Here is a 27,865-nt window from a genome sequence, read left to right on the forward strand (position 1 = left end):
TATAATAAACTAGAATTCAATTATTTTCGAAGTTACAATTGAAATTCAATTATTTAAAAAATTTTCTATTCAAAATCAACTAAAATTCAATTATTTTTCCAAATTTCTATTCAAAATCATCTACAATTAAAATAATTGAATTGTAGTTTATTGTGAATTTAAATTTTTGACAATAATTGAATTTTAGTTGATTTTCAATTGAAAATTTTGATAATAATTAAATTTTAGTTAATTTTAAATAGAAAAATTTTTAAAAAATTGAATTTCAAAAAATTTTAAATGGAAAATTTTAAAAATAATTGAATTTTAATTTTAGTTAATTTAAAATAGAAAAATTTGAAAATAATTAAATTTTTAAAAAATTGTGGATGGAAAATTTTAGAAATAATTAATTTTTTAAACCTTTTTAATTGAAATTTTGAAAATAATTGAATTTTAGTTGAAAATTGTGAAAAATAATTGAATTTCAGTTTATTTTGAATTTAAATTTTTGAAAAAAATTGAACTTTAATTAATTCAGATTTTAAAACTTTTAAAATAATTTAATTTTTATTAATTTGGAATTGAAAATTTTGAAAATAATTAAATTTCAATTGAAGTTTTGCAAAAAAATTGAATTTTAGTTGATTTTGAATTGAAAATTTGAATAAATAAGTGAATTTCAATTGTAATTTTGGAAAATAATTTAATTTTAGTTGATTTTCAATTGAAAATTTGGAAAATAAGTTAATTTTAGTTGATATTTTAGAAAATAATTGAATTTTAGTTGATTTTTAATAGATTTAATAATATAATTGAAATTATTAAATGTTTAGAAAGAGTTTTAAATTAAAAATTTCAGAAATAATAATAAAATACAATTATCAAAAAAAAAAATAAATAAATCGAGATTCGTCAATTTCAAAAATTGTGCGAAACAAAAATTCCTTAGCTAAAAATTTACTAAATTAAAAATTCGATATAGCCAAAATTTTCGTTTAGTAAAAATTCTTCAAAAAAAAAAAAAAAAAAAAAAAACGGAAAATCTATTAAATTTGAATTCAAAATCTAAAAATTCTTCTTAAAAAAAAAAAATAATTATATCTAAATCTATTTTTCAAAAAAGAAAGTAACGCAATTTATTTTTTTTCTAGAAAAATTTACTATAAAAAATTGTACAGTTATAGAAAAAAAAGAAAAGTATCTTAAAAAATTTAATTTACACATTATTTAGCAAAAAAAAAGGAGATTATTTAAAAAAAAAAAATACTTTTTCTTCTTTGATAATTTTTGTTGAGCTAATTTTTTTGTTTATGTTTTTTTTTTTTTTTTTTTCATTAATGAACAAAGTCCATATTCCATTTCCAACTGCGAATTTTGTCACTAATACGAAATGCATTCCAATTTTCAAATTGCTCGGGATTTCTTGGTTTTGCACAAACTGCCGTGCAATATTCATCGGCATATTTTGGTTGAAAAAAATCGGATAATTTTGGCACAGCATCACGTTGTCGTGGTTCAGGATCTTTGCTTCTTGTTATTCTCATTGGCAATTGTGTTTCGTCTATTGAGAGATTTATTAAATTTTTGAAAATTGCCTCATCCGGCGGAAAATCCAAGGAACTTGCGACCTATAAAATAAATTTTTTTTTCATTTCCTCCTTTTTTTTAAATTAATTTCTTTCAATTTACTTCTGTTTTCTAATTTGAAATTTTTTAATTAAAAATTTTAAATTTGAAAATTAAAAATTACAAATTTTAAATTTGGAAATTAAAAATTACAAATTTGAAATTTGAAAATTAAAAATTTGAATTGTTCTAATTTGAAATTTTGAAATTTTCTAATTTGAAATTTTGAAATTTTCTAATTTGAAATTTTCTAACTTGAAACTTTGAAATTTTGAAATTTTCTAATTTGAAATTAGAAATTTGAAAGTTAAAAATAAAATTTGAATTTTTCTAATTTGAAATTTGAAAATTAAAAAATTGAAATTTAAAATTTGAATTTTTTTAATTTGAAATTTGAAAATTAAAAATTGAAAATTTGAATTTTTCTAATTTGAAATTTTGAAATTTTCTAATTTGAAATTTAAAATTTGAAAGTAAAAAATATAATTTGAATTTTTCTAATTTAAAATTTGAAATTTTCTAATTTGAAATTTGAAAGTTAAAAATAAAATTTGAATTTTTTTAATTTGAAATTTGAAATTTGAAAATTAAAAATTTAAATTTTTTTAATTTGAAATTTGAAATTTGAAAATTAAAAATTACAAATTTTAAATTTTAAATTTTTTAATTTGAAATTTGAAAATTAAAAATTTGAATTTTTTTAATTTGAAATTTGAAAATTAAAAATTAAAAATTTGAAATTTCAAAATTAAAAATTTGAAATTTTCTGATTTTAAAATTGAAATTTTCTGATTTGAAATTTGAAATTTGAAAGTTAAAAATAAAATTTAAATTTTTTAAATTTGAAATTGGAAATTTGAAAATTAAAAATTTGAATTTTGAAATTTTCTAATTTGAAATTTTGAAATTTGAAAGTTAAAAATAAAATTTGAATTTTTTTAATTTGAAATTTGAAAGTTAAAAATAAAATTTGAATTTTTTTATTTTGAAATTGGAAATTTGAAAATTAAAAATTTGAATTTTTTTAATTTGAAATTTGAAATTTGAAAGTTAAAAATAAAATTTGAATTTTTTTAATTTGAAATTTAAAATTTGAATTTTTCTAATTTGAAATTTGAAAATTAAAAATTGAAGATTTGAATTTTTCTAATTTGAAATTTGAATTTGTAAAGTTAAAAATAAAATTTGAATTTTTCTAATTTGAAATTTTCTAACTTGAAATTTTGAAATTTTCTAATTTGAAATTTGAAATTTGAAAGTTAAAAATAAAATTTGAATTTTTCTAATTTGAAATTTTGAAATTTGAATTTTTCTAATTTGAACTTTTGGATCTTAAAAATTAAAAATTTGAATTTTTCTTATTTGAAATTTTGAAATTTGAAAATTAAAAATTAAAAATTTGAATTTTTCTAATTTGAAATTTTAAAATTTGAAAATAAAAAATAAAAACTATAAAATTTTCTTTTTTTGAATGTTGAAAAATTAAAAACTTTTTAAATCTAAACAATTTTTAATTAAAAAAAAAAATAATTAAAATTATTATTAAAATAGAAATAAATAAAAAAAATAATAATAATAATTGAAACTTTCATTATAAATGACAAAATATACACAAAAATTTCATGTTAAAAAGAAAATTAAATTAATTTTTATTCACCTTTCCATTAACTAAACTCTTATAAATTGGCGGCAAATGTTCAACATCAGTGACAATATTTTCCTTTTGCACTTGTTTCAATTTATTAATTGTATTCATAATTGAATTATATTTTGGTTTCGATAATTTCTCTATATTTTGTTCCATTATTATTTCCTCATTTTTTTTTAATAAATTAAAATTCAATTCCTTTTTCATTTGTAAATTATTATTATTATTATTAGAAATTAAATTTTTTTTCCCCTTCACTTGAATATTGCGTAAAACATTTTTTTTAATTGGCGAAATTTTTCCATTAGCCATAATTTTTGCCTTTAAACATGGCATTATACCCGCAACTTTTATTGGTTTTTTTGAACTTCTTTGAATAAATCCCAATGGTCTTGCTGTGCAAAATTTCGTTAATTCGGGTAAATTTTTTTTTTTTGGCGATTTTACTTTTGTTAAACGATTTATTGAATTTAATTGTTTCTTATCAAGTTTTGTTTTTAATTTTTTTTCATTAATTTTCAAATTCTCGGGAATTTTTAATAATTGTGTATTTGAAATTTTATCCAATGATAAAGAATTTTCTTCAATTTTAGATAAATTTTTCATTTCAAATTTGGAATTTTCATTTTTTTCCTCGTCAAAAATTTTTGTTTCACTTAAATTTAAATTATCGCGAAATAAATGTTCTTTTTTATTGAAAAATGGATTTTTCTCATCATCATTAAGTGGATTATTTTCAATTAAATCCTCAGCGTGAACATCGACTTGTATTATTTTTGGATTATGGGAAATTTCACTTTTTAACCATGACGAAAAAGAAGAATCATCAAAAGATGGTGTATAATTATTAAATTCATCATGAATGGAATTTTTTTGAGAAATTTTCGAACTATTTTCATAATTTTCACAATTTTCACTATTATCACTATTTTTATAATTTTCATTATCATTTAAATAATTATCATCTAATGGTGAATTTTCCCTTGATTTTATTTTTCTATCATCAATAATTTTATAAGGTTTTTCAATTGTCACAATATTTTTAATTGTCGGTTTATTTAAATAAGATTCAAGTTCCTGATTGTCATTATCATCGTCGTCGTCGTTTTCCCATTGACAAAATCGAACTTTCGGACGAATAATAAATTTCCCGCCCTCGGCCATTGCGAAAGAAAAAAAAGAATTTTTTTTTAAATTAACGAAATGTAATTTTTTTTTTTTAATTTAAAATTAAAGTTTGTTTGCAAAAAATGATTAAAAAAAAGTTTCACTGACGCGAACGTAAACAACAACTGACGAACCTAACCTTAAAAAATTCGGCCCCCTTTTGGAATATTGTACAACTAGAATAAACAGCTGATTATAATTACTGGAATTATTATTATATTATTTAAATATATAATTATTGGTGTTTTTTTTTTCAAATTAAGAAGAATTTAATTATGTAGGAAAATATTTTTTTTTTTTGATTTCGAAAATATATATATATATAAAAGTGCCAAAAAAGATGATCGAAATGTGTTTTCGGTCTTTTATTTAGTGCGGGGAAAATTATCGTATTTTTTATTAACAGGTGATATTTATTAAATATATATAATTATGGAAAATGATTCAATGAGCCCTGGATTTTTTCAAGTAAGTGTCTGTTATTCAATATATATGTATATATTTAATATATATAAATTCGATATTCAATATTCGAAAAATTGAGGTTATGTTCGAATAAACAATTGGAATAAATATTTATCGAGGGGGGAAGGATAATTTAAGTAAATACTCTTCGAGAATCGGAATTTTGTAATTATTAATTTCTATAATAAATTTATTGAATCGTTTTGACAATATACGAAATATGGAAAAATTGAGGTTAGGTTGTCATATTTCGCATATATATTTTGCTAAATATCGTATATTTAAATTATATTTTATTTATTTCTCCATGTACATTATTGGTAATTTAAAATATTTTCCCTACTTAAATAAATTATATATTTTCGAAACACTATTTTTAAAGAATTATTAAATAAATAAAAAAAAAAACTAAAAATTAACGAAAATTTCCTTTTTAAAATCTAAAAATTATATATATAATTGTTATTTGTTTATTGTAATTAATATTTGTAATAAATTTTTTTTTGAAATTTAATTCAAAAAATTTAATTTTTCCTGGCAAAATTTGAATTAAGATTTTCTTTTTTTTTTTTTTTTTTTTTTGTTTCTATTTTTACGAATTATTTTATTAATTTTTAAGAATCCTGAGTGCAAACCACTGGAGGATTTGCAGCTTACATTAAAAAATGAAGGAATTCCAGAACTTGTATCGGCATTGGTAAAAAAAAAAAAAAATTTTCTAAAAACTATTTTAGAAAGTTCAGTTTTAAAAAGAAAAAATAAATACAATATATATTTTATAGAATAAACGATGGGTTGTGGATCGTTATTTTTTATACTATGAAGCGCCAATTTTCAATGATTCCAATGATCATGAAATTGTCGGCGCCAAAGAACATTGGATGGAAATTGTTAATTATATTATTGATGATTTAATTTGGTTACTCAAACTCCCGTATTTTAGGTACATTTATTAATTTTAAATAAATAAGTAAAAAAAAAAAAAAAACAATTTTTTTAAATAAATAGAAAATAAATTTTTTAAAGAATTATTATTTTTTGAATAAAAAAATAAATTTCTTTTTTTTTTTTACTCTCTAAATATTATTAGTTTAATTATTTTTCGAATAAAAAATAAATTTCTTTTTTTTTTTACTCTCTGAATATTATTATTTTAATTATTTTTCTTAAATTCGTGTGAATTTAATAATTTTTCGTTTTTTTTTTTAATAACAATTTTTTTGAATTTTTAAAATAAATTTATTTTCTAATAATCAAAAAATCGAATTTAATTAAAATAATACAATTTTTTTTTATTTATTTTTTTTATTTAGATTTTGGTCAAATATTATACACAATACATCAATAATGGAAATGTTAATATCATTTCTTCAAGAGGCACCACCTTATTATGCATTAGATGATTTTCCAAATAGTCATGATGTTCGTGAAATATTAAATAAATTGCGACATTATGTTTTGCTAATATTTGCAAGACTTGTGACAAATAAAGAAAGTTCTGAGGAATTTATGACACGTTTGTATCATGGAAATTTATTGTACGATAATTTTATATTCACAGTACCAATTATTCTCGATTTATGTCAACAATATGGCAGAGAGAATAAAAAAACAATTGATAAATTATTAAAAACTTTATTTATTCTTCAACCACTTTATCGGGATGATTTTAAAAGAGCCATTTCATTTTTCGTTCAGGTGAGGAAAAAAAAAGCAAAATTTTCTCTTTTAAATAATGTTATTTTTAAACAAATATTATTATTATTATTATTATTATTATTATTGTTATTATATTATTATTATTATTTTAATAAATATATAATAATTTTATTAATATTTAATAAATTAATAAATATATAATAATTTTATTTATTTATTTTATTTATTAATAAATTATTATTCATTAATTAAGTAAATAATTATTTACTACTATTTATTGAATCGAATAAATGATTTTTTAACAATTAATTCATTTTTTTCCAGTGAAATATTTAGTTTTTTAATATAAATCAAAAATTATTTTGATACAATTTTATTTTAGCGATTTCAACTTCAAATAAAGTAAATTATTCATTAATACAAATAATTTATTATTTTAATGCTAATATTCACATTTAATTTATAAAAATTTTTCACGGCGTCGAATATTAAATTATTGAATTTCTATTTTTGAAAATTTGTATAAAGTGAAATTTATATTATTGCAAAATTTTCAATTTACATTTAACTAAATTTCGATTTAATTTCTATTTATAGCAGAACTCTTATAAAGTACTTTTTAAATTAAAAATAATTGAATTTCAGGACGGTTATAATTGGAATTAATAAATTTCAAAGAATTTCAAATGGGAAATTTTAGAAATTTTTAAATTGAAATTTTGGAAAATAATTGAATTTTAGTTGTTTTTTAATTGAAATTTTGGAAAATAATTGAATTTTAGTTGATTTTGGATTGAAAATTTGAAAAATAATTTAATTTTATTTGAAAATTTTGAAAAATAATTGAATTTCAGTTTATTTTGAATTAAAATTTTTTTTGAAAAAAATTGAACTTTAATTAATTCAGAATTTAAAACATTGAAAATAATTTAACATTAATTAATTTGGAATTGAAAATTTTGAAAATAATTAAATTTCAATTGAAGTTTTGCAAAATAATTGAATTTTAGTTGATTTTGAATTGAAAATTTGGAAAATAATTGGATTTTAGTTAATTTTAAATAGATAATTTTTTAAATAATTGAATTTCAAAAAATTTTAGATGGAAAATTTTAAAAATAATTGAATTTCAAAAGATAATGTTAAATTTCAGACAATAATTGAATTTTGGTTGACTTTGAATTAAAAATTTGAAAAATTATTGAATTTCAATTGAAATTTTAGAAAATAATTGAATTTCATTTAAAATTTTAGAAAATAATTGAATTTTAGTTAATTTTAAATAGAAAAATTAAAAAATTAATTTAGTAGATTTTGAATTGAAATTTTTTAAAATAATTCAATTTTTGTTAATTTTGAATTGAAAATTTTGAAAATAAATGAATTTTAGTAGATTTTGAATTGAAATTTTGGAAAATAATTGAAATTAGTTTATTTAAAATTGAAATTTTTTAAAAATAATTGAAATTTAATTAAAATTTTGGAAAATAATTGAATTTTAGTTAATTTTAAATAGAAAAATTTAAAAATTAATTTAGTTGATTTTGAATTGAAATTTTTTAAAATAATTGAATTTTTGTTAATTTTGAATAGAAAACTTTGAAAATAATTGAATTTTAGTAGATTTTGAATTGAAATTTTGGAAAATAATTGAATTTTAGTTTATTTTGGATTGAAAATTTGAAAAATAATTGAATTTTAGTTGAAAATTTTGAAAAATAATTGAATTTCATTTGAATTGAAATTTTTGAAAATATTTGAATTTTAGTTGACATTTTGGAAAATAAGTTAATTTTTGTTAATTTGGAATTGAAAATTATGAAAATAATTGAATTTCAATCAAAGTTTTGCAAAATAATTGAATTTTAGTTGATTTTGAATTGAAAAATTTGGAAAATAATTGAATTTTAGTTTCCTTTAAATTGAAAAATTTTAAAATAATTGAATTTCAAAAAATTTTAGATGGAAAATTTTAAAAATAATTGAATTTCAATTTTAGTTAATTTAAAATAGAAAAATTCGAAAATAATTGAATTTCAAAAAATTTTATATTGAAAAGTTTTAGAAATAATTAATTTTTTAAAACATTTTAATTTGAAATTTTTTGAAAATAATTGAATTTCAAAAGATTGTGTTAAATTTCAAAAAGTAATTATAAGTAAAATTTCTAGTGATAAAGAATTTATTAGAAATCACATAAAAATAAAAAAATAAAAATAATAAAAATAAATATTGTTTTCCAAAAGTTTTTAATTGAAAAATTGCTTTCAGAAAATTGAATTTTCGAAGAATATTATAAAAATCATTAAAAATAATTGAAATTTTTTTTGTATATAATTAAATTTCAAGTGATTTTGAATTAAAAATTTATAGTAATTTTTATTTGCCAATTTTTCTTTAAATTATAAACAATTATTAAATTTCATATAAATTTTAATTGAAAAATAATTTAAAATAATTGAATTTGTGTATTGAGTTTCATTAAAATTATTAAAAATAATAATTTAATTTCGAAAAAAATTGAAAATTTTCTTTATTTTATTTTTTTTTCTTCTTTATAATAATATAAATAAAATTACAAATTTTAATTGAAATTGTTTTGAAAATAATTGAATTTTAGTTGAATTTGAAATGAATTTTTTTTTTTTTTGAAAATCATTGAATTTTAGTTGATTTTGAATTGAAATTTATTATTTAATGCTAATACCGACATTTAATTTATAAAAATTTTTCACGGCGTCGAATATTAAATTATCGAATTTTTTATTTTTTGAAAATTGTATAAAGTGGAATTTGTATTATTGCAAAATTTTCAAATTACATTTAACTAAAATTCGATTTAATTTCTATTTAGCAGAACTATTATAAAGCTGAACTCTTTTTCTGATCCTTTTTTTAAAAATTTTAAATTAATATAATTTCAATTTTAACGAAATTTATGTCTATAAAAATTAACAAAAAAAAAAAGAGAAAAAAATTTTTCTTAAATGAGAATTCTGTTAAACAGGAATTAGTTAGAATTAAAATTTTCTTCAATAAAAACTTTAGTTAATTAAAAATTTTGTTAAATAGAAATTCTGTTAATTGTGGATTTATTCAATGACAATTCTATTAAGTAAATATTTTGATAAATCAAAATTTACTAAAAATAACAATTCTGTTAAAAAAAAATTGTTTCTTTATGCAATTTTTCTTGACATAAATTCCGTTAAATTTGAAATTGTATTAATTTGAAATTCAATATACTAGAAAATCTGCTTTATATAATTTTACTAAATAAAAATTTGATAATTTAAAATTTAACGTCGTAAAAATTCTTTTAAATTAAATATTGAAAATATTTGTACGTTCCCAAATTTGTTTATTTATTTCACTTAAATATTTGATTTTTTACAAAACATTATTTATCTGTTTCAAATAAATATTAAATTAATGGATAATAGACTGGTAAATGATTTAATTGTATCAAAATAAATTTTATTTAATGAAAATAAAAAATTTTTTTAGTGTAATTTAGGTCAGGGAAAATTTAGAGAATATTTTTCCTAGCAGTTTTTAGACACTTTGATTAATAAATATTTATTAATTTAATAAAATAATTTTTGAAAATATTTTATTTTTCTATATTTCAGGTTTTTTCAAATCTCGAAAGAAGATTTGAAGAAACGCCAAACGATGTAATTTTATTGACGGAAGGAGTAAAAAAACAATCAAAAGAAATTTCTCTAACAATTCTCGAAGATTTGATAGTTCATATTTTGGATGTTTCTTCGAATTTGACAATTTTTTTGGAAAATTATCCACCGGCAACGGAACTTTTTCAAACGTCTAATTTTATGACCAAGTATGTAAAAAAAAAGAAAAAAAAAAAAAATTTAAATAAAAAATTAGTAGTTAAAAAAAATTTAATTTTACTAAAAAAAAATTAGTAAATTAAATTTTACATTTAAAAAAATGCAATATTTTAATAATATTCTATTAACAAATTTTTTGGGGGGCCAAAAAAGAATCTTAATTATTTTGAATTATTTTAATAATATTCTAATTAATGGCAATTTTTTTTTTTTTTTTTTTGGGACAAAAAAGAATCTTAATTATTGAAATATTTTGAATTTTATTTTGTTTTATTTTACAATCTAAACAGAATTAAAAAATAAAAAATTGTCAAATTCTATTTCTTATAATTTTTATTTTGCTTTTAATTTTAGAATTGTAACGGTTTATTCAAATACAATTCCAAAAATGTACGAAAAATTGGATTCACTTGCAATGCGAGAGGATAAAATGATAAAATATATTGAACTAAAACACAGGCTTGATGTTAGTAGAGTTGAACTTTTAAAACTCTATCGAATAATTATTTATAAAAATATTGCCGATATTCTCGAAACAGGGTGAGTATTTTTTTTTATTATTATTTAAAATTACCAAAAAAAAAAAAAAAAAAAAAAAACAATCATTCGAAAATAATTAAATATTAAATAGTATATTTATTAGAAATAATTTTATATTATAATTCTCTTTTTTTTCGTATCGATTAGAATTGAATTAGAAATTGATATGAAAAAACGTGTGGAAAATTATTTGGATCACGTGACTAATGCAATATCAGAAAAAGAATTTATAACCGACTATCATCGATTTTATCCAATTGATGTTGATTTGGAAATTCTTTCACAAATTTGCCCCGAAGTGTATCCTTTTTTTTTTTGGTGAAGAGAAAAAAAGAAAGAAATAATTTTTTTTTTTTTGAGAATTTAGTTTGATAAATTATCAATTAAATTATTAAATAAATTATTAATTAAAGTTTTCAATAAATTATCAATTAAATTATTAAATAAATTATTAATTAAAGTTTTCAATAAATTATTAATTAAAATTTTTAAATAAATTAATAATTAAAAGTTTTAAATAAATTAGTAATTAAAATTTTTAAATAAATTATTAATTTATACAATGAAATCGAAAAATTTATTTTCCTTAAATAAATTTATATATTCAGAGATACAATAAAATGTGATTTTATTTTAAATTCAATTCATGCGACAATTGTCGATGAGAAAAGTGTAAATAATAGTTATAAAGATGCTGTGGCGAGTTGTTCGGGAATTAATCCTCCACAACAACAACAACAACATCAGCAACAACAATTGGAAATTGAAAATTTCGATTCGAGAGAACAGGAAAAAATTAAACCAAACGAAGAAGAATTAGTTCGTCTTATGTCTGAAGTAAAAGAAATTCTCTGTCATTTGGGTGATGGTTTTATTGAGGTGAGAATTTTTTTTTTTTTCAATTTCTAAATCCAATGGAAATATAAAATTATAATTTTATAACATAAATAGAATAGAATAGAAATAGAATAGAATAGAATAGAAATAAATAGAATAGAATAGAATAGAATAGAATAGAAATAAATAGAATAGAACATATTACAACAATTAAAAATAAAAATATAATATAAATTTAGATTATAAATATCATAAAACAAAATATAATTATTATAAATTAATTATGTACATGTTTTTTTTTTAGAGATGTTTAAAACATTATAATTACGACAGTACAAGAGTGATAAATGCAGTTTTAGAAGAAACACTTCCGTCGGATTTGAAAGAATTAGATTTCTCTTTACCTTACATTCCACCCGATCCTGAGGTATTTAATTTAATTTATTTCTTTGAATAATTTTAATTAATTTATTTCTTTAAATTCGTAAACAAATTTCTCCCCCTTCTTTTTTTTTTTACTTATTCGCATTAAAAAATTTTCTAAATTGAATTTTTTTGTTGAATTAAAAATAAAATTAAAAAAAAAAATGAATTTTTTGATAGAAAATTTGAAATTATGGAAATAATCGAAATTCTAATTCTTTTAAGTTTTAATTTGAAAATTCGAAAATTCGTTAATTACTTCTAATTAAAATTCTAATTCTAATTAAATTTTTAGGAAGCCGCGGCCGCTGTTGATTCAGCATTTGGAGCACAAAGACTGAATGTTTTCGATAATGATGAATTCGATATTATGACAAATGATAAAATCGACATGTCAAGAATTCACAGAGGAAAGAGGTATTAATTTTAATATATTAACTAGCAAAATTAAACGCGCCAAATTGAGTATTTAATTGTTTATTATATAAAGAAATTAAAGATTAATATTATCAATAATAATTTAATTTATTAGAATATTATTACATATTAAATGATAATAATGAAAATTATATGTTTACAGGCCTCGAATTATACGACTTTTTCCGACTTTTTTCAAAAAAAATACGACTTTTATCGACTTATTTTAATAAAATGCGACATTTTTTTTACATTTGAAAAAAAAATGTAAATAAAATACATTTTTTTAGTATAAAATTTATATCTTCTTCAGATCTTTTTCAATTCAATTATTTAACAAATTTTCAACTAAAATGATTTTTCACTAAATTAATTATTTTTAATAATTTTAATGAAATACATCACAAATTCAATTATATCAAAATTATTTTTCAATTAAAATTTTTTATGAAATTTAACAATTGTTTATAATTTAAAAGAAAAAAAATATCACAATAAAATTGAATTATTTTTTGAAAATTTCAATTCAAAATAAACTAAAATTCAATTATTATCCGAAATTTTAATTCAAAATCAATTAAAAATCCAATAATTATCAAAAATTTTCAATTTAAAATTTAATTATTTACCAAGTTTTCAATTTAAAATGAAATAAAATTTAATTATTTTCCAAAATTTTTAATTGAAAATTAACTAAAATTCAATTATTTTCTAAAATTTCAATTAAAATTCAATTATTTTCCAAAATTTTCAATTTGAAATCAAATAAAATTTCATTATTCTCAAAAATTTGAATTCAAAATTAATTGAATTTTCAATAATTTGAATTTAAAGGCGTCTAAAATTTAATTATTTCTAAAATTTTCCATCGAAATTTTTTTTTGAAATTTAATAATTTTAATTATAACTCTAAGGAAATTCAATTATTTTTAAGTATTTTAATAATATTCTTTGAAAATTCAACTATCTGAAACCATTTTTCAATTAAAAATGATTTTCAAATTATTGTATTTTGTCCGCATTTTCTAATAAATTTTTAGTGAAATCATCTAAAATTTTAATTAAAAATCACTTAAAGTTTCAATTAATTTCAAAAATCTCAATTTTAAATCTTTGAAAATTCAATTAAATTTAAAAAATGTTTTCCAAAAATTTGTTTGATAAATTATTTTTAGTTCTGTAAAATTTAATAATTGTTTGAAAATTAACAATATATCTTTTGAAATTTAATTATTTCTAAAAATTTCAACTTTAACCCTTCGAAATGGATAATTATTAAAAAAAAATAATTTTTATTTAAAAATCTGTGAAATATTTTTGTTAAAATAAAAAAAAAATCCACTTTTTTTTGGGAATATAAATCGACTAAAACGACTTTTTTGTGTCTTTAAGTTGATTCGAGGCCTGTGTTTTTATAATTAATATTTAATAGATATTCGTTTGCCCCTGGTACCTTAAAAATTAATTTTGAAAAATAAATTTTTTTCAAATTACTATCTTGTACGAAATTTCCTGGCGCATCTTTTTTCTCATCATAAATTTTTTCTATTTGTATACAATTTTTGAATGAATATACAAGTTTTAAAAAAATTTCGTTGGTAAACGTTGTGTACTTGAGCTTCGTGAATTGAATTTTCGAATTTGGAATTTTAAAGAAACTTATTCCGAAATTTGGAAACACAATTATACAACTTTGGCAAAAATGAGAAAAAGAATTGTCCAAATTTGACACGGCATAAGATTACAATTAAAAAAAAAAAAAAAAAAACACGTGAAATCAGAAAAGGCCAACTTCAAGTTAGGACAGAAGGACAGACCAAGCATTTTATTATTATATATAATAATAATTAATAAATTAAATTTAAATTTCTTTTCTTTTTTTTTTCAGGAAAAATAAATATAAAGACGAGATTTAAAAAAATAAAAAAAATTGAATTAATTTTTATTTCTTTTATGTTTCAGAAAAGATAAATATAAAGATGTAAATGAAATGTTAAATGACAAAAATGATATAAAAAAAGTCAATCACATTTACAGTAAATATAATCTTGTTTCTTATGAATACGACGATGAATATGACGATACTTACGATAGTCATGATATTGGCGAAACAGCACAGGATGATACTTTAGAAATGGATCGTCCTTTTACAACACCAAGAGTATTTTTTTTTTCTCAATTATTATTTCTTTTTTTTTTTTTTTAAATTATTTAATTTATTTTTTCTATAATTAGAGAAATTTTTTTGTATTTTTATTTATTATTCGTTTATTGTTCTAATATTAAATAATAAAATAATAATAATATTTATTTTCTTAATTTAATATTAAAAAAAAAAAATGTTTTTTTTTTAAATAGGTATTACTTAGAAAGGGAAGAGATGATGAGATTTACGAAGATGATGATGATGATGATGAAAATGAAGAATTAACGGAAGCGCAAACAAGTCGTGATTATTTTGTTCAAAATCCTGCCGAATTACGAGCAAAAGCTGAACAACGATATTTTTCAAAACGCGGCGGAAGAGGTGGTTCACAACAAAAAGATGTCGTTGGTTAGTTTTTATTTATAAATAATTCATTTTCTTTTTTTATGCAATTTTTCTATTAAAATCACAAATTTTTTTTTTATTTATTATTAAGTATTGAGTAGAAAAGAAAATTAACAGCATTTATTTTTAGTTTATTTATTATTTTATTGAAAATATATAATTATTATTTGGCGATAAAATAAAAAAATTTTATTTGTTTAGGGAATGCAAAGGGACAAGGACAAGAGAAGAATGTCGTTATAAATCGAGATCATAAAAATACAAATAAATCAACACGAGCAAATCATAATCGTCGAGTTGGTTCACAATGGAAACGAAGACAGGGAATGATTCCCTCGTAAGAAAAAAAAAAGAAAAAAAAAAAAAACAAACAAACAAACAAACACGAACAGTATACAATTAGCACAAAAATTTTTTTTTCTAGAAATCTAGTAATTTCAGTTGAAAATCCAAATATAAAAATTAATTTTTTTTTTGTACAAATAGAGAATTTTTTTTTCTAATGTAATAAAAAAAAAAAAAAAAATTTTTTAAACTAATTTATTTATTTCAATAAATAAATTAAAAATTCAATTTAAAATATAAATTTTAAATTTAAATTTCATTTAAAAAAATTTTTCTTAGAATTAATGATCTTTAACGATAGTCAATGCTTTTATTCGATTAACTTGCATTGTTATTAATTGTTGAAATTCATCATCATTGGAAATTTTTGTCTCTGTCATTGTTAAAATAGAATTTGGTTGTTTAAATGCATTTGTCATACTACCATAATGATCAAGTTGTATCATTATTAATGCATGAATTGATGGACGAATATAATTGAGACGTTTATTTAAAAATGATTTCAATTCCATTTGTAATTCATTGTGAAATGATTTTAATTTTTTTCCTGCAAATTCAACTAAATCTTTATCCTTCTCTAAACGGGCAATATAACTTGCTGTTTTATCTTTTTTCTCTTGGGTTTTTTTTAAACGTAAATAACATGCCTTCCAATTTGTCACTAATTCCTCACGTTTTGCTAATTCACCGGCAATTATTGAAAATTCTTCGCGTAATTTTTTCAAAGGTTCAATAAATGTTTCCTTGCAGAGTGGTATCATTTTTTGTACACTTTTGCCAATCTGTAAAAAGAAAAGAAGATATTTTTCTCAAATAAAATCCAAAACAATAAATAAGTTCTAAAAATTTTTTTTTTAATTTTTTAGAATTTTTCGTAGAATTTTGATTATTATTAAAATAATAATAAATAAAATTCGACTTAAATCAAAAATTCTAACAATATTGATTTTTAGAATTTATTTTTGCATTTTATGTTGAGAAAAAAATATAATAAAAATTAAAAATTACATCAGTAGTGACGGAATGATAATCTTGGACTATTTTTCGAAAATCGTCGCTTACGTGAACAAGATCGTAACTACTTAAATTTGTTGTTAAATGACGATCGGCATTGTCGAGATTTTCAATTGCTGATAAATAATTTTTCATCTCTTTAATCATTTTTCTCACAATATCTTCAATGCTAAAAAGAAATTTTTATTTTTTTTTTTTTATATTAATTTGTATTTATTTTTATTTTTAATATTACAGGCCTCGGCACAAAAAAAACTCGTTTTAGTCGATTTATATTTAAAAAAAAAGTCGATTTTTTTTATTTTAATAAAAAAAGTTTTACAGATTTTTAAATACAATTTTTTTTTTAATAATAATAATTTTGGAAGAGTTAAAGTTAATTTTTTTTTTTTAGAAATATTTGAATTTCCAAAAATTTCGTTAATTTTCAAACAATAATTAAATTTTACAGAACTCAAAAAAAAAATATATATATATATATATATGAAATATTTTTAGATAACATTTTTTAAAAGTAATTGAATTTTCAAAGATTTACACCTGAGATTTTTGAAATTAATTGAATTTCAAGGGATTTTTAATTAAAAAATTTTGATGATTTCAATAAAAAAATTTATTAGAAATTGAGGACAAAAATACAATAATTTGAAATATTTTTAAGCGAAAAATGGTTTCAGATATTTGAATTTTCGGAAGAATAAATTAAAAATAAATTGAATTTCAGGAGAGTTATAATAGGAATTATTAAATTTCAAAAAAAATTTGAGATAGGAAATTTTAGAAACAAATTAAATTTTCGAAGATTTTTAATTATTATTGAATTATTTTCAAAAAAAAAAAAATTCATTTCAAATTGAACTAAAATTCAATTATTTTCAAAAATTTCAATTAAAATTTAGAAATTTTATTTATATTATTAGGAAAAAAAAAAAAAATAAAATTAAGAAAATTTTCAATTTTTTCGAAATTAAATTATTATTTTTAATAATTTTAATGAAACTCAATACACAAATTCAATTATTTAAAAAAATTTCAATTAAAATACAAATTATTTTTTAAAATTTGAATTTAATAACAATTGAAATTCAATTATTTCTAAAATTTACAATCTAAAATTTTTTTTAAGTTCAATTATTTTCCAATATTTTAATTGAATTTCAATTATTTTAAAAAAATTTCAATTTCAAATAAACAATTCAATTTCAATTATTTTCCAAAATTCAAATTGAAAAACAACTAAAATTCAATTATTTTCCAAAATTTTCAATTCAAAATCATCTAAAATTTAATTATTTTCCAAAATTTTAATTAAAATTCAATTCTTTTCCAAAATTTCATTTCAAATACAATTAAAATTCAATTATTTTGAAAAATTTTAATTGAAATTCAATTATTTTCCAAAATTTTCAATTTAAAATCAATTATTTTCCAAAATTTCAATTAAAATTCAATTATTTCCCAAAATTTTCAATTCAAAATCAATTATTTTCCAAAATTTCAATTCAAAATCAACAAAAATTCAATTATTTAAAAAAAATAAAATTCAATTATTTTCAAAAATTTCAATTCAAAATCAACTAAAATTCAATTATTTTCCAAAATTTTAATTGAATTTCAATTATTTTTTAAAAATTTCAATTTCAAATAAACTAATTTCAATTATTTTCCATAATATCAATTCAAAATCTACTAAAATTCAATTATTTTCCAAAAAAATTTTCTATTTAAAATTCACAAAAATTCAATTATTTTCAAAAATTTCAATTAAAAATCAATTAAAATACAATTATTTTTCAAAATTTCAATTGAAAAAATTCAATTATTTTCCAAAATTTAAAATTGAAAAAAACTAAAATTTTCAATTTAAATTCAACTAAAATTCAATTATTTTCCAAAATTTCAATTAAAATTCAATTATTTTCCAAAATTCAAATTGAAAAACAACTAAAATTCAATTATTTTCCAAAATTTTCAATTCAAAATCATCTAAAATTTAATTATTTTCCAAAATTTTAATTAAAATTCAATTCTTTTCCAAAATTTCATTTCAAATACAATTAAAATTCAATTATTTTGAAAAATTTTAATTGAAATTCAATTATTTTCCAAAATTTTCAATTTAAAATCAATTATTTTCCAAAATTTCAATTAAAATTCAATTATTTCCCAAAATTTTCAATTCAAAATCAATTATTTTCCAAAATTTCAATTCAAAATCAACAAAAATTCAATTATTTAAAAAAAATAAAATTCAATTATTTTCAAAAATTTCAATTCAAAATCAACTAAAATTCAATTATTTTCCAAAATTTTAATTGAATTTCAATTATTTTTTAAAAATTTCAATTTCAAATAAACTAATTTCAATTATTTTCCATAATATCAATTCAAAATCTACTAAAATTCAATTATTTTCCAAAAAAATTTTCTATTTAAAATTCACAAAAATTCAATTATTTTCAAAAATTTCAATTAAAAATCAATTAAAATACAATTATTTTTCAAAATTTCAATTGAAAAAATTCAATTATTTTCCAAAATTTAAAATTGAAAAAAACTAAAATTTTCAATTTAAATTCAACTAAAATTCAATTATTTTCCAAAATTTCAATTAAAATTCAATTATTTTCCAAAATTCAAATTGAAAAACAACTAAAATTCAATTATTTTCCAAAATTTTCAATTCAAAATCATCTAAAATTTAATTATTTTCCAAAATTTTAATTAAAATTCAATTCTTTTCCAAAATTTCATTTCAAATACAATTAAAATTCAATTATTTTGAAAAATTTTAATTGAAATTCAATTATTTTCCAAAATTTTCAATTTAAAATCAATTATTTTCCAAAATTTCAATTAAAATTCAATTATTTCCCAAAATTTTCAATTCAAAATCAATTATTTTCCAAAATTTCAATTCAAAATCAACAAAAATTCAATTATTTAAAAAAAATAAAATTCAATTATTTTCAAAAATTTCAATTCAAAATCAACTAAAATTCAATTATTTTCCAAAAAGTTCAATTGAAATTCAATTATTTTCCAAAAATTTGCAATTTGAAATCAAATCAATCAAAAATGAATTTAAATTAAATTATTATCCAAAATTTTAATTAAAATTCAATTATTTCCCAAAATTTTTAATTCAAAATGAACTGAAATTCAATTATTTTCTAAAATTTCAATTGAAATTCAATTATTTTAAAAAATTTCAATTTGAAATCAACTTAAATTCAATTATTTTCCAAAATTTTCTATTCAAAATTAATTTTCCAAATTTTCAATCAAAAATGAATTTAAATTAAATTATTATCCAATATTTCAATTAAAATTCAATTATTTACAAAATTTTTAATTCAAAATCAACTAAAATTCAATTATTTTCCTAAATTTCAATTCAAAATCAAATAAAATTCAATTATTTTCCAAAATTAATATCCAAAATTAAATGAAATTCTATTATTATTCAAAATTTTAATTCAAAATTAACTAAAATTCAATTATTTTCAAAAATTTCAATTAAAAATCAATTAAAATACAATTATTTTTCAAAATTTCAATTGAAAAAATTCAATTATTTTCCAAAATTTAAAATTGAAAAAAACTAAAATTTTCAATTTAAATTCAACTAAAATTCAATTATTTTCCAAAATTTCAATTAAAAATCAATTAAAATTAAATTATTTTCCAAAATTCAAATTGAAAAACAACTAAAATTCAATTATTTTCCAAAATTTTCAATTCAAAATCATCTAAAATTTAATTATTTTCCAAAATTTTAATTAAAATTCAATTCTTTTCCAAAATTTCATTTCAAATACAATTAAAATTCAATTATTTTGAAAAATTTTAATTGAAATTCAATTATTTTCCAAAATTTTCAATTTAAAATCAATTATTTTCCAAAATTTCAATTAAAATTCAATTATTTCCCAAAATTTTCAATTCAAAATCAATTATTTTCCAAAATTTCAATTCAAAATCAACAAAAATTCAATTATTTAAAAAAAATAAAATTCAATTATTTTCAAAAATTTCAATTCAAAATCAACTAAAATTCAATTATTTTCCAAAAAGTTCAATTGAAATTCAATTATTTTCCAAAAATTTGCAATTTGAAATCAAATCAATCAAAAATGAATTTAAATTAAATTATTATCCAAAATTTTAATTAAAATTCAATTATTTCCCAAAATTTTTAATTCAAAATGAACTGAAATTCAATTATTTTCTAAAATTTCAATTGAAATTCAATTATTTTAAAAAATTTCAATTTGAAATCAACTTAAATTCAATTATTTTCCAAAATTTTCTATTCAAAATTAATTTTCCAAATTTTCAATCAAAAATGAATTTAAATTAAATTATTATCCAATATTTCAATTAAAATTCAATTATTTACAAAATTTTTAATTCAAAATCAACTAAAATTCAATTATTTTCCTAAATTTCAATTCAAAATCAAATAAAATTCAATTATTTTCCAAAATTAATATCCAAAATTAAATGAAATTCTATTATTATTCAAAATTTTAATTCAAAATTAACTAAAATTCAATTATTTTCAAAAATTTCAATTCAAAATCAACTAAAATTCAATTATTTTCCAAAATTTTAATTGAATTTCAATTATTTTTTAAAAATTTCAATTTCAAATAAACTAATTTCAATTATTTTCCATAATATCAATTCAAAATCTACTAAAATTCAATTATTTTCCAAAAAAATTTTCTATTTAAAATTCACAAAAATTCAATTATTTTCAAAAATTTCAATTAAAAATCAATTAAAATACAATTATTTTTCAAAATTTCAATTGAAAAAATTCAATTATTTTCCAAAATTTAAAATTGAAAAAAACTAAAATTTTCAATTTAAATTCAACTAAAATTCAATTATTTTCCAAAATTTCAATTAAAAATCAATTAAAATTAAATTATTTTCCAAAATTCAAATTGAAAAACAACTAAAATTCAATTATTTTCCAAAATTTTCAATTCAAAATCATCTAAAATTTAATTATTTTCCAAAATTTTAATTAAAATTCAATTCTTTTCCAAAATTTCATTTCAAATACAATTAAAATTCAATTATTTTGAAAAATTTTAATTGAAATTCAATTATTTTCCAAAATTTTCAATTTAAAATCAATTATTTTCCAAAATTTCAATTAAAATTCAATTATTTCCCAAAATTTTCAATTCAAAATCAATTATTTTCCAAAATTTCAATTCAAAATCAACAAAAATTCAATTATTTAAAAAAAATAAAATTCAATTATTTTCAAAAATTTCAATTCAAAATCAACTAAAATTCAATTATTTTCCAAAAAGTTCAATTGAAATTCAATTATTTTCCAAAAATTTGCAATTTGAAATCAAATCAATCAAAAATGAATTTAAATTAAATTATTATCCAAAATTTTAATTAAAATTCAATTATTTCCCAAAATTTTTAATTCAAAATGAACTGAAATTCAATTATTTTCTAAAATTTCAATTGAAATTCAATTATTTTAAAAAATTTCAATTTGAAATCAACTTAAATTCAATTATTTTCCAAAATTTTCTATTCAAAATTAATTTTCCAAATTTTCAATCAAAAATGAATTTAAATTAAATTATTATCCAATATTTCAATTAAAATTCAATTATTTACAAAATTTTTAATTCAAAATCAACTAAAATTCAATTATTTTCCTAAATTTCAATTCAAAATCAAATAAAATTCAATTATTTTCCAAAATTAATATCCAAAATTAAATGAAATTCTATTATTATTCAAAATTTTAATTCAAAATTAACTAAAATTCAATTATTTTCAAAAATTTCAATTAAAAATCAATTAAAATACAATTATTTTTCAAAATTTCAATTGAAAAAATTCAATTATTTTCCAAAATTTAAAATTGAAAAAAACTAAAATTTTCAATTTAAATTCAACTAAAATTCAATTATTTTCCAAAATTTCAATTAAAAATCAATTAAAATTAAATTATTTTCCAAAATTCAAATTGAAAAACAACTAAAATTCAATTATTTTCCAAAATTTTCAATTCAAAATCATCTAAAATTTAATTATTTTCCAAAATTTTAATTAAAATTCAATTCTTTTCCAAAATTTCATTTCAAATACAATTAAAATTCAATTATTTTGAAAAATTTTAATTGAAATTCAATTATTTTCCAAAATTTTCAATTTAAAATCAATTATTTTCCAAAATTTCAATTAAAATTCAATTATTTCCCAAAATTTTCAATTCAAAATCAATTATTTTCCAAAATTTCAATTCAAAATCAACAAAAATTCAATTATTTAAAAAAAATAAAATTCAATTATTTTCAAAAATTTCAATTCAAAATCAACTAAAATTCAATTATTTTCCAAAAAGTTCAATTGAAATTCAATTATTTTCCAAAAATTTGCAATTTGAAATCAAATCAATCAAAAATGAATTTAAATTAAATTATTATCCAAAATTTTAATTAAAATTCAATTATTTCCCAAAATTTTTAATTCAAAATGAACTGAAATTCAATTATTTTCTAAAATTTCAATTGAAATTCAATTATTTTAAAAAATTTCAATTTGAAATCAACTTAAATTCAATTATTTTCCAAAATTTTCTATTCAAAATTAATTTTCCAAATTTTCAATCAAAAATGAATTTAAATTAAATTATTATCCAATATTTCAATTAAAATTCAATTATTTACAAAATTTTTAATTCAAAATCAACTAAAATTCAATTATTTTCCTAAATTTCAATTCAAAATCAAATAAAATTCAATTATTTTCCAAAATTAATATCCAAAATTAAATGAAATTCTATTATTATTCAAAATTTTAATTCAAAATTAACTAAAATTCAATTATTTTCAAAAATTTCAATTAAAAATCAATTAAAATACAATTATTTTTCAAAATTTCAATTGAAAAAATTCAATTATTTTCCAAAATTTAAAATTGAAAAAAACTAAAATTTTCAATTTAAATTCAACTAAAATTCAATTATTTTCCAAAATTTCAATTAAAAATCAATTAAAATTAAATTATTTTCCAAAATTCAAATTGAAAAACAACTAAAATTCAATTATTTTCCAAAATTTTCAATTCAAAATCATCTAAAATTTAATTATTTTCCAAAATTTTAATTAAAATTCAATTCTTTTCCAAAATTTCATTTCAAATACAATTAAAATTCAATTATTTTGAAAAATTTTAATTGAAATTCAATTATTTTCCAAAATTTTCAATTTAAAATCAATTATTTTCCAAAATTTCAATTAAAATTCAATTATTTCCCAAAATTTTCAATTCAAAATCAATTATTTTCCAAAATTTCAATTCAAAATCAACAAAAATTCAATTATTTAAAAAAAATAAAATTCAATTATTTTCAAAAATTTCAATTCAAAATCAACTAAAATTCAATTATTTTCCAAAAAGTTCAATTGAAATTCAATTATTTTCCAAAAATTTGCAATTTGAAATCAAATCAATCAAAAATGAATTTAAATTAAATTATTATCCAAAATTTTAATTAAAATTCAATTATTTCCCAAAATTTTTAATTCAAAATGAACTGAAATTCAATTATTTTCTAAAATTTCAATTGAAATTCAATTATTTTAAAAAATTTCAATTTGAAATCAACTTAAATTCAATTATTTTCCAAAATTTTCTATTCAAAATTAATTTTCCAAATTTTCAATCAAAAATGAATTTAAATTAAATTATTATCCAATATTTCAATTAAAATTCAATTATTTACAAAATTTTTAATTCAAAATCAACTAAAATTCAATTATTTTCCTAAATTTCAATTCAAAATCAAATAAAATTCAATTATTTTCCAAAATTAATATCCAAAATTAACCCTTTCGTGCCCATGGGACATATATGTCCCACCTACAAAAACCTCCAGAACTCTAAACAGATTAAATATTTTTTATTCAAACTTGGTGCATTTTTTTCAGGAAGGATAGAGCTTTCAAAAAATGGAACTCACATTTTGTTTAAAAATTTATATTGTTCAGAAAAAAATATAAATAATTATGAAAAATGACGAATTTTTAAAACATTTTAGATTCGCTTGAAACTGGTTACTCGGGGGTTTTTGGGGTCGCTGAATACGAATCCGGTGTTAGTTTTTGAAAATTCAAAATGGCGGATCCAATATGGCGGACGAAAAAATTAAAATTGTTCGGATTTGCTTGAAAATTGTCACTCGGGGGTTTTCGGGGTCGCTGATTACGAATCCGATACTAGTTTTTCAAAATTCAAAATGGCGGATCCAATATGGCGGACGAAAAATCAAAATTGTTCGGATTCGCTTGAAAATGGTCACTCGGGGGTTTTTGGGGTCGCTGAATACGAATCCGGTGTTAGTTTTTGAAAATTCAAAATGGCGGATCCAATATGGCGGACGAAAAAATTAAAATTGTTCGGATTCGCTTGAAAATGGTCACTCGGGGGTTTTTGGGGTCGCTGAATACGAATCCGGTGTTAGTTTTTGAAAATTCAAAATGGCGGATCCAATATGGCGGACGAAAAAATTAAAATTGTTCGGATTTGCTTGAAAATTGTCACTCGGGGGTTTTCGGGGTCGCTGATTACGAATCCGATACTAGTTTTTCAAAATTCAAAATGGCGGATCCAATATGGCGGACGAAAAATCAAAATTGTTCGGATTCGCTTGAAAATGGTCACTGGGGGGTTTTCGGGGTCGCTGATTACGAATTTGGTATTAGTTTCTCAAAATTCAAAATGGCGGATCCAATATGGCGGACGAAAAATCAAAATTGTTCGGATTCGTTTGAAAATGGTCACTGGGGGGTTTTCGGGGTCGCTGATTACGAATTTGGTATTAGTTTTCAAAAATTGAGTCTTAATTCCAATGTTGCAGATCAATTTTTAATAATCGTTAACAATCGATTGAAACTAATTTAAATTAAACAAATTAAAATAAGTTAAAAGTATAACAGCAATAGAAGTTTATTTTTTTATGTCTGTAACGGCCTTCCACACCACCCTTGAGGTTCCGCAAGAAGTGCGTTGGATTTTTTTTGTTAATAACTTTTAAAAATACGTCAATCACATTGCATCCGTCATTTTGAAAAACTAATATCGGCTTCGTAATCAGCGACCCCGAAAACCCCCGAGTAACCATTTTCATGCGAATCCAAACAATTTTGATTTTTCATCCGCCATATTGGATCCGCCATTTTGAATTTTGAGAAACTAATACCAAATTCGTAATCAGCGACCCCGAAAACCCCCCAGTGACCATTTTCAAGCGAATCCGAACAATTTTGATTTTTCGTCCGCCATATTGGATCCGCCATTTTGAATTTTGAAAAACTAGTATCGGATTCGTAATCAGCGACCCCGAAAATCGAGTGACAATTTTCAAGCAAATCCGAACAATTTTAATTTTTTCGTCCGCCATATTGGATCCGCCATTTTGAATTTTGAGAAACTAATATCGGATTCGTAATCAGCGACCACGAAAATCCCCGAGTGACCATTTTTAAGCGAATCCGAACAATTTTGATTTTTCGTCCGCCATATTGGATCCGCCATTTTGAATTTTCAAAAACTAACACCAGATTCGTAATCAGCGACCCCAAAAACTATAGGAACCACTTTAGTTTCGTTTTTTTATATGCTCAGTTTTGCCTGGGCACGAAGGGGTTAAATGAAATTCTATTATTATTCAAAATTTTAATTCAAAATTAACTAAAATTCAATTATTTTCAAAAATTTCAATTAAAAATCAATTAAAATACAATTATTTTTCAAAATTTCAATTGAAAAAATTCAATTATTTTCAAAAATTTAAAATTGAAAAAAACTAAAATTTTCAATTTAAATTCAACTAAAATTCAATTATTTTCCAAAATTTCAATTAAAAATCAATTAAAATTAAATTATTTTCCAAAATTCAAATTGAAAAACAACTAAAATTCAATTATTTTCCAAAATTTTCAATTCAAAATCATCTAAAATTTAATTATTTTCCAAAATTTTAATTGAAATTCAATTATTTTCTAAAATTTTAACTAAAATTCAATTATTTTAAAAATTTTCAATTTAAACTCAACCAAAATTCTATTATTTGCAAAAATTTCAATTTACAATAAACTAGAATTCAATTATTTTCGAAGTTACAATTGAAATTCAATTATTTAAAAAATTTTCTATTCAAAATCAACTAAAATGCAATTATTTTTCAAAATTTCAATTCACAATTACCTAAAATTCAATTATTTTCCAAAATTTTCAATTCCAAATTAATTGAAATTCAATTATTTTCAAAGTTTTTAAATTCTGAATTAATTAAAGTTCAATTTTTTTCAAAAATTTAAATTCAAAATAAACTGAAATTCAATTATTTTTCAAATTTTCAATTCAAAATCAACTAAAATTCAATTATTTTTCAAAATTTCAATTAAAAATCAATTAAAATTCAATTATTTTTCAAAATTTCAATTTAAAAACTTCTAAAATTTCCTATTTCAAAATTTTTTGAAATTTAATAATTCCAATTATAACTCTCCTGAAATTCAATTATTTTTAATTTAAAAAGTACTTTATAAGAGTATCAAAATAATTTTTGATTTATATTAAAAAAAAACAAACAAATATTTCACTGGAAAAAAATTATATTACTTATCGTAAATAGTCAAAAAAAAAAAAAGGAAATTTTGTTTCGAATTAATGAAAATTAAAATAGTTAACTTACTAGATTAATTTTTGAACTGAAAAATCCAAATCTGCGTCATCTGTCGCAGAAATAAGAGGAGAAGCACTGCTCGGTCTTTGAGTGGATAAAAGATAATTTCTCTTTTGACGCCTTTAAATTAATTTTCCAAAATTAAAAAAAAGCAGTAATTATTTTTTTTATATACCTAAGGCGAATATTTTGAAAGGCGGATTCTATTTTTTTAAAAATTAATAAAATTTACTTACCATGTCATCGTGAAACTAAAATTCTAACCTCACTTTTTTCTAATAAATTATATAATTTTTTTTTTTTGTTTTTAATATCCACGTAGTGTTTAAATAAATTTTTTTTGTAAATTGATAACAATTGGTTTAAAATATAATGAAAAATACTATTATTTACACTAAATTCTATTATTATTTATACGAAATATTTATTTACCGCCATAGCGATTATTTATATACAAAATTACGATATACAATTATTTATAAAAATTTTAACAACAAAAATACTATTAACACTTTTTTTTGCGTTTTTGATAAATTGACAAAATTCTAGAACAAAAAATAAATAAACTTTTAACAATTTTAATTAACTTTCATATAATG

At 18.1% G+C, this 27,865-nt stretch overlaps 3 protein-coding genes across 3 annotated transcripts; 1 reads left to right on the forward strand and 2 right to left on the reverse strand.

Moving 5' to 3' along the window:
- Positions 1 to 1,117: 1,117 nt before the first annotated feature.
- On the reverse strand, positions 1,118 to 4,557 carry LOC127290178 (repetitive organellar protein-like). Its single transcript, XM_051318607.1, has 2 exons — positions 3,266 to 4,557; positions 1,118 to 1,610 (listed from the first exon to the last, which is right to left on the reverse strand). The coding sequence occupies exons 1-2, from the start codon at positions 4,418 to 4,420 to the stop codon at positions 1,317 to 1,319; spliced, it is 1,449 nt and encodes a 482-aa protein (XP_051174564.1). The 5' UTR covers positions 4,421 to 4,557; the 3' UTR covers positions 1,118 to 1,316.
- An 88-nt stretch (positions 4,558 to 4,645) lies between these two features.
- LOC127290170 (activating signal cointegrator 1 complex subunit 2) lies at positions 4,646 to 15,552 on the forward strand. Its single transcript, XM_051318596.1, has 13 exons — positions 4,646 to 4,891; positions 5,508 to 5,585; positions 5,671 to 5,831; positions 6,202 to 6,586; positions 10,180 to 10,391; positions 10,756 to 10,941; positions 11,089 to 11,241; positions 11,550 to 11,820; positions 12,083 to 12,205; positions 12,497 to 12,618; positions 14,581 to 14,779; positions 14,977 to 15,172; positions 15,371 to 15,552. The coding sequence occupies exons 1-13, from the start codon at positions 4,856 to 4,858 to the stop codon at positions 15,508 to 15,510; spliced, it is 2,262 nt and encodes a 753-aa protein (XP_051174553.1). The 5' UTR covers positions 4,646 to 4,855; the 3' UTR covers positions 15,511 to 15,552.
- LOC127290181 (uncharacterized) lies at positions 15,444 to 27,777 on the reverse strand. The gene is made up of 4 exons (XM_051318613.1): positions 27,503 to 27,777; positions 27,276 to 27,386; positions 16,523 to 16,697; positions 15,444 to 16,296 (listed from the first exon to the last, which is right to left on the reverse strand). The coding sequence occupies exons 1-4, from the start codon at positions 27,508 to 27,510 to the stop codon at positions 15,796 to 15,798; spliced, it is 795 nt and encodes a 264-aa protein (XP_051174570.1). The 5' UTR covers positions 27,511 to 27,777; the 3' UTR covers positions 15,444 to 15,795.
- Between the last annotated feature and the right edge of the window lie 88 nt (positions 27,778 to 27,865).

This window comes from Leptopilina boulardi, unplaced genomic scaffold, assembly GCF_019393585.1.
Source record: "Leptopilina boulardi isolate dan_hultmark-lab unplaced genomic scaffold, ZJU_Lbou_2.1 LbouV2_55, whole genome shotgun sequence".
NCBI classification, from domain to species: domain Eukaryota; kingdom Metazoa; phylum Arthropoda; class Insecta; order Hymenoptera; family Figitidae; genus Leptopilina; species Leptopilina boulardi.

What these genes read in the sequence shown, in the direction of transcription:
- LOC127290181 (XM_051318613.1), bottom strand. An exon ending in TCAGTTCAAAAATTAATCTA is followed by an intron (nt 16,698 to 27,275) that starts GTAAGTTAACTA and finishes ATTTCTTTTTAG; the next exon opens with CATTGAAGATATTGTGAGAA. An exon ending in ATCATTCCGTCACTACTGAT is followed by an intron (nt 16,297 to 16,522) that starts GTAATTTTTAAT and finishes TTCTTTTTACAG; the next exon opens with ATTGGCAAAAGTGTACAAAA.
- LOC127290178 (XM_051318607.1), bottom strand. Translation starts at nt 4,420, where the DNA reads ATGGCCGAGGGCGGGAAATTTATTATTCGTCCGAAAGTTCGATTTTGT. An exon ending in AGAGTTTAGTTAATGGAAAG is followed by an intron (nt 1,611 to 3,265) that starts GTGAATAAAAAT and finishes TTTATTTTATAG; the next exon opens with GTCGCAAGTTCCTTGGATTT.
- LOC127290170 (XM_051318596.1), top strand. Translation starts at nt 4,856, where the DNA reads ATGGAAAATGATTCAATGAGCCCTGGATTTTTTCAA. An exon ending in GTCCTTTTACAACACCAAGA is followed by an intron (nt 14,780 to 14,976) that starts GTATTTTTTTTT and finishes TTTTTTAAATAG; the next exon opens with GTATTACTTAGAAAGGGAAG. An exon ending in ACAACAAAAAGATGTCGTTG is followed by an intron (nt 15,173 to 15,370) that starts GTTAGTTTTTAT and finishes TTATTTGTTTAG; the next exon opens with GGAATGCAAAGGGACAAGGA.